This window comes from Phalaenopsis equestris, unplaced genomic scaffold (genome assembly GCF_001263595.1).
Source record: "Phalaenopsis equestris unplaced genomic scaffold, ASM126359v1 Scaffold000002, whole genome shotgun sequence".
NCBI lineage: Eukaryota > Viridiplantae > Streptophyta > Magnoliopsida > Asparagales > Orchidaceae > Phalaenopsis > Phalaenopsis equestris.
The window spans coordinates 47,057,503-47,064,965 of record NW_018164444.1 but is presented as its reverse complement, the minus strand read 5'-3'; the positions used below and the strand labels follow the sequence as shown (position 1 = coordinate 47,064,965).

At 35.2% G+C, this 7,463-nt stretch overlaps 1 protein-coding gene across 3 annotated transcripts in view; it reads left to right on the top strand.

Moving 5' to 3' along the window:
• LOC110032920 overlaps positions 1-6,019 on the top strand; it is a 13,699-nt gene extending 7,680 nt beyond the window's left edge. For 2 of the 3 annotated variants that reach the window (XM_020736729.1, XM_020736713.1), the window contains exons 3-6: positions 3,645-3,706; positions 4,289-4,379; positions 4,680-4,764; positions 5,107-6,019. In XM_020736729.1, coding sequence (XP_020592388.1) covers positions 3,645-3,706; positions 4,289-4,379; positions 4,680-4,764; positions 5,107-5,784 — 916 coding nt within the window. In that variant the 3' untranslated portion in view covers positions 5,785-6,019. The remainder of the gene's footprint in view (positions 1-3,644; positions 3,707-4,288; positions 4,380-4,679; positions 4,765-5,106) is intronic. The other variant, XM_020736722.1, reaches the window with a different exon arrangement.
• The last annotated feature ends 1,444 nt before the right edge of the window (positions 6,020-7,463 follow it).

Here is a 7,463-nt window from a genome sequence, read left to right as displayed (position 1 = left end):
AGAAATAGGAGAAGAAGAAGAAGAAGAAGAAAAGAAAGAAGGAGAAGAAGAAGAAGAAAGAGAGAGGTGCTTCCGGCGACGAGCGGCGCCGGCAACGGAGCAGGACCGGCGGCAAGCGGCGCCGGCGACGGAGTAGAGCGATCAGGGAGGTTTCGCGGATCCGGAGGAGGGGTGCGAGTGGTTTTCCGTGAGGAGATGCCTTTTTGGCGAAAAAGATGGAGAGAGCCCCTTTCTTTCTTGCGAACGGGAGTTTTGGAGAACGAGAGAGACGCGATCTTGGGGAAGAGAGACGTTGCTTCTCAGCCATTTTTTTACCGTTTCTTTTTTTTTTTAAGAGAGAGAATAGAGGAGAGAGGGAGGAGAGAAGAGAGGGAAATGAAATTTTCAGGAGGGAGGAGAGAAGAGAGGGAAATGAAAAATGAAAATTTCATTTCCCTCTTTTAGAGAGTTACGGTTATATATATATATAATATTATTATAATATAATAATTATTATTATTATTCAATCAACCTCTCTCCATGCATTTTTGCTGAACACGTCATCGCGATAAAATGAAAGTGTCCCTTAGGTAAAAATGATGTTCTGGACGCACCGGTGTAGTCCGTTTGGTCGTCCGGAGTCGTTCGGATCACTTTTTCGACTATCGTGTCAAAAAAAATGATAATATGCATATTTTAAGCCCGTACGCGAAATCGTGGTGCAACGAGTGTCTTTTCCAAGTGGAATCGACGTTCCAAACTCACTCGTGTTGTCCATTTCGTCGTTTGGGGCCATATGAATAAGCTTGCAGGTGCTCAGGTCAATTTGAGTCAAATTTGTGCATGGCACGATAACTAATTTTCGTAGATCACAGGTGGACACCCTACACCTACGATATCCAAAAATTGATGCCAACAAATACATTGTTATATTTTGTAAATTATTAATTTAAAATATATAATCCAAATAATTTCTACTAGACGCATTATAGGGTGATGAATAATGCCATATGCATATCAATCACAAGAAATTTTATGATGATAAAAGAAAAACATGCATTAGTAATAATAATAATAATAATAAAATTCTTTATCACATGAGCATTCATTAATCCTTTTTAGTCGTCGCATGCTTTCCTCTTTTTTTGGTCAAATGTCCGCTGAATTATGAGCTATGGTTGGGGCCACTTTTGGTTAGAAGATGGAAGGAGAACCTTTTTAAATAGGGCTTTCTTTTTTGGTTAGTATCCACCGTCTGCTTTTTGTAATTTTTAAAATTGTTTGGATGTTATTTTGGGGCATGATCAAATGTTTGCCCATATCTGAGAAAATGAGCTCTAAAACCTGAAATATTTTTTCTTAAGCATTCTTTGACAAATATGGCAATGAAATTCTATAATACCTCTTTCTCCAATTGCTTTTTTTTTCCTCTAATTTGTAACATATACTCATAAAGGTGGTTTAATATCATTTTTAATGGGATTTTTACCAACCCTATTATTGCCAGTTTCGAATGTTATTATCCTATTATACAACAAAAAAATTTAATTATATTGCTTAACAATGAATAAGAATTTCCTTGACAAAAAATGACATTTAAGAACACAAGCATGGACTTAATAGAACGCGAACAGTGAGAATAGAAAACTATAGTTAAGCCCTAATTTACTAATTTCAATCAGTTTGCTTCAAAAAAAAATTATGGTAAAAGTGAAAATGCGAAGAACTACTAATATTAAAATTATGTTTGAATCACTGTGACTTCAGTTTGAACCGTTGAACTTGGGCTGCTCTATTAACAACTAATACAAAAAGCATGATTTATCATCTATTTATATTAGAATAGTTATAATACATTTGAAATTATAGAGAAGATGCAATGCAAGGTTGTGTCAAGGCAACAAAAAAGATGCGAGTTAGCCACCATGAGGAGAAATTTCCTTCTGCATCCCCAAATGTCTTGTAAAGATTGACTAATCCTGTTTAATCAAATTTAGGGTCTGTTTGGGGCAGTTTATGCGTTTCAGGATAAGCAACTTATCCTGAAATGTGGCCCCGCATGTCGACTGCAGGGGTTGACCCGTGGCATGCGTTTAGTGTAAAAAACTCAAATACGACATACAGCGTTTTCAAAAACGCGCAAACCAAACGGTTATGCGGTGTTTTCAAAATGCCGCCGCACTTATAAGCTGCCCCAAACGGGCTCTTAATAAGTAGCCTGTCATATATATTTTTAGGGCAAGCATTATCCTGTTTGAAGTTAAATGCATGAAGATAAAACAATTAACTTATAATATTTTTATTCATTGTAGTTGCTAAAGTTTATTACTAATAAAATTCTGAAGTTAAAATCGTCATAACTGCTTGAATGGTGTATAGAGTCATTAATAAAAGGAGTGAACGTTTTAGATATCCTGGGTCTATTTTTCAAAGGGATGTTGATATAGATGGGGATGCTATTAATAGAAGTGAAGTTGGATGGTTAAAGTGGAGGAATTTATAGGGCCTATTGTGTGATAGAAAAGGGCCAATTAGACTTGAAGGAAAATTTTATAAGATGTTGGTGAGATTTACAATGCTTTATGTCACATAATATTGGCCTATATAAGAGAAGCGTAAAACTAAGTTAAGTGTTGTTGAGATGAGAATGCTTAGGTGGATGAGTGGCTTGACGACACTTAGAGACAAAATGCCAAAATGCAAAACGAATGTATCCGTGAAAGGGTTGGTGTAGCTTTAGTGGTAGACAAGCTTAGAAAGACACGTCTTAGATGCTTTGGTCACATTAAACGTTGATCATCTGATAATCCAGTTAGGATAGTAGATGTTTGAGATTCAATTGATGTTAAGAATGGCTGAGGTATATCTAAAAAGACTTGGGCTTGTTGTATAAAAAATAATCTTAATTTATTCGAATTAAATCAACATATGACAGTCAATAGGACACGATGGAGAAAAAGGATTCATGTAGCCGGCCCCACCTAGTGGGATGAAGGCTTGTTATTGCTGTTGTCATGACTGATTGAATGACAAAACTAAATAGTCAACTGAGTTCCGTTGTTTGATATAATTGTTTGGCAATAGATGAATAGAATAATGAATAAATTATAGGGGATTTTTAAGAGATAAACAAAGTAATTAATTAATTTTCTTATAGTTGACATTCTCAATTTTTTGCGTTCCTCAATCATATATAATTGTATATTTAAACACATTAAGAATTTAAATAAGATTCCACGCAAATGAGAGTGAGGAAGCCATACAGATTGTGGTTTGACTATAAAAAGAAATATATTAAGAATGATTTTGTTGGGTTTTAGTGCAACCAAATATTGATAAGTAATCAAACTCATCCATATAACCTACTGAATTGCGTAGACTGAATCCAAGCAAAGACTAGAGCTCTTCTTTACTCTTTCGTAATGGTTGTGGTAAATAGAAATCTGTAAAGTGGAAACTGACCTTTATATGGATTACGAAGTTGCTAATTGACATTTTTGGAGAATGAAATTAATTCTCATTTTCCAGAAAATATGAAAGTGAAATTATACATATGAACCTCGAGCACACATTTGATGATTTTATTGAGCATTATGTAATCTGGTAGATTGCAAATCATCTCTCTGTTTCTTACTCCATGGAGGTTCTTCATGCTTATCTTGCAGATGCCCATTCCAGTCTTGTAAGAGTTGTTGTGCTAAAGCTCAGAATCCATGCCCTATTCATGGTATGAACCTTGATCACTGCTGCATCCCTTTTTTTTTATTATTATTTGCAATTCTTAGTTGATTGTAGCAGCAGTTAAATTATTTATGAATTCCAGATTGTTGTTTGGTTCTTCTGAGAACAAACTGTTGGTCGTATTCTTTTCCCCCAATGATTTGTATGGTGCAAATTTTTTTCCTTCTGGTACACCATAGATTTTGGGTAATTTCTAACTGCAAAATTCAAAGTTTTTTTTTTTTTTTTAAGATTTGAAACTTGGTTTTTTAAACTCGGTTTATATCACTTTCAGCAGTTTTCATATTTTTGTTGGTTTTGGGACTCAACTTTTTGGTGGGGCCTCAGGTTTAGAATCCTTATAGATTTGTTCCAACTGTTAAAGAATGTTAGCACAATTTCATCAAAAACCTATTAGTTTTGGGTGTAAATTCCAAGTTTTATTTTTATTTTAATTTCACCAAAGCACCCACTTCCTATTTAAACTATCGAAACTTGTAGAATCTTAAAGTTAAGAAGCCAATGTTTTCAGAAAAATGCTCTTTATAACATCGCATTTTCTCTTTTGCCATCTTGGACCAATTTGTAGTACTCAAACAGAATAGCACATTACCGGACAAGCCTCCATCTTCTATGATTGCTTCATTTGAGCCGCCGCCCACTGATGCTCCTTCAAGTGGGTAAGTCCTGGAAATTAAAAGTAGGGGACATTTACATACATTCCACACATGTAATACTCAAAACTTTCATCTGCAGCCTTTGAGATCACATAAAAAATATCATTTTCATTAACTTTTAAAGGTGAAACACACCTATTCGCATAGGTTTTTAATACCAAGGTGTTATAAATGTAAATATCAAACCTTAGGCATTGGATATGTAAATTCATAAAAATTGTGTGGTATGTATGTAAATTTCTCTTAAAACTATACGCCAGTCTGAAAATTGCTGAGCTTGCTAATATATTCAAACAAGTGCAGGGCTTCTTGGAGATTGACTTCTCTTCGACAGCTTTCCACTGCTGTTGCTAATTCTCTAAGAGGAAGGAAGGCTCTTACAAGAAAGGTTCAGAGACTTCACATTTTCTTCGGGTCTGTTTGGGATTACTTTTGTTCTTTATTTCTTACTTTTTGTTTTTATTTTATTTTAAAAACATGTTTGTTCAATACATTTTTTTGTATGTTTTTATATTTTATTTTCATAAATAAAATAATTTGTTTTTAAAAATACTCTAAAACATCACAAATTATTCTAAATATTTTTAAAAATAACTAAACATGTTATAATATATCAAATATATTTTATTTTACATAATAGCATAAGCAAAACAAAAACAAAAGCAGAAGTTATCCCAAAGGGCCTTTTCATCATGTTACATTACGATTGCTCGGTGCCATGAAATAATAGACTCTTTTTGCTGGTAAGGACGCCATTAACATAAACAAATGGAGGTTTTCAAAGCTGAGGGAGCATATCCATGGGAACATCGAAGTAGAGAACGAAGCTTTTGAGAGATATCTGTACAATGCTAGCTTGCTGGAGGAGACATTCTCAACAAGTGATGACCCGTCCACAGTGGAAGACATATCAGAGGACAGGATTCAGAAGCTGGTCGCATTAATGAAAGTAAAGCTAAAGTTTAATCCCCGAAGAGTAGATACGATGAGGAAGAGGATAAGGAACCTGGTGAATGAAAAGTTGAGGACGTTGCAGGAAAGGGAGCATATCAGCGATGAAGTTGGGGTTTCAGCAAATGATGATGAATTAGATGCTTATAGGGAGCTGAAAAGGCCAAAAAAGTTGGATAAGAGTGTAGCAGAGAAAACCATGGAGGCTGATGATCTGATTGATAGGATGAGCAAGGCTCGCACAACGGATGATCTCATATCCTGCATTGAAACGAAGAATCAATTGTTTGGCCATTCACAGAATGATCAGCCTGTGATGAAGAAGAAGGAATCTGAGAGTGCTGTAGATTTATCTGTTGCTCTGCCGAAGCTATGCACAGTAGTTGGTGTCAATCAAGACGTAATCTCTGGAATCGACGTTCGAATTTCGTCTGCATCTCAGTTAGTGGAACTATGATACAAGTTACAATTTGGAGTGTGAAACCTGTATAATGCGAGTTGTATTACTATAATTTTCTTTGCTGGCAATTCTCCACAGGAGACTCCCATAATCCAAGCTCATAAATTTTCTTTTAATAATTTCCAACTAACACTAATTGTTCTGTTTAGAGTAAGCAAGGTCTCTTTAACTTGTCTCTTAGGCCATTTCGTGCAATTTTGTCTTTCTTTTTGAAATATGAGTGCAGCTTCTTCCGACCATATATATAAATTTTAATATTCATCATCATAAGTTCTCAAGCACTTAATACAAATTGTTTTCTCTTTATATAATATATATATGTATATATATCTCAAATATTGTATTTTATTGAAGAATTTAAATTAAATGTTTTTGGGGCACTGACATAAATATCACGTAATTCTTGTGTATTTACACATATATCATCTAAATAATTAATATTTACATTCATAACACTAAGATTTTTAACAACACAAAAAAATATCACTATACCATTTTGAACAAATATTTATATAAAATTAAAAGCTGACGATAGCGATGTAAACCCACTTAGGGCCCGTTTGGGACAGCTTATAACTGTTTGGTACCCACTTATGAAAAGATTATTTAAAAATGTGTTTTATAAATTGCAAAAGACACGGACCGCGGGCGCCCCGCGGTCCGTGTCAGCCCGCAGTCCGCATTTTCCAATTCAATTTACGCCCGTGACCTTGCTTTTTTCCTTCGCCTCTCCCGTGACCGTAGATTCTCCTCTCGCTCTAGTCTCTGTTCAAAGCCCCGGCTAGGAGCTTCGCCTCTCCCTCTCGTCTCGGTTCAAAGCCGGATCGCAGTCCTCTCGCTCTCGTCTCTGTTCAAAGCCCCGGCTAGGAGCTTCGCCTCTCCCTCTCATCTCCGTTCAAAGCCGGATCGCAGTCGTTCCCCTGTCCTCTCGCTCTCGACGCAGGATTAAACAAACTTTAAAGCAAACAGTAAGTGAAATCAGTCACAAAACCTCTAAACTATTTTCCCTGATTCATGGAGAGGAGCAGGGCCTTTGTGCTACTGGCAAGTTTATGATGAAAAGTGGTAGAATCCAAATAATTCTAATGAAGTGTTACATAAATACCATTCAATTTTTATGCATTTACATATCTAGCACCTTAATTTTTATGCATTTATATATGACACCATATATATGCACAAAAAGGTGTATTTCACTTATTAATAGTTAAAATGGGGATATTTTTGATGTGATAAGAAAGATTTGGGTGGTATAAATGTTAAAAGTAAAATTTAGCTGTTGGATATGTAAATATATAGAAATTAGGAAGTATGAAATGCCCCTAATTCTAACCAATACTGGCCTTCTCTACCTTGTTACTCAATCCATGGAAGTGATTGAATAAGCTGATTCCTTTAATAAAGCAAGCCAAGAAAGCTGTTAATAAAGCAAGCCCGAAAAGCCGTACAGCTCTAAAGCACTATTAGATGAATTAGTTGTATTTCTAAGAAAAAGGATTTAATTGCTGAACCAGTTTTTACAGCATGAAATTCTCAAAAGATATCAGCCTTAATGTCCAGTTCCAGCTTTCTGTAAGAAATCACTGGATATATTACAAGACACAAATAATTTGAATGGAATTTAGGAATGCACTTTAATATCTACATCCATTGGAATGGAACCTGATGCTTGTGAG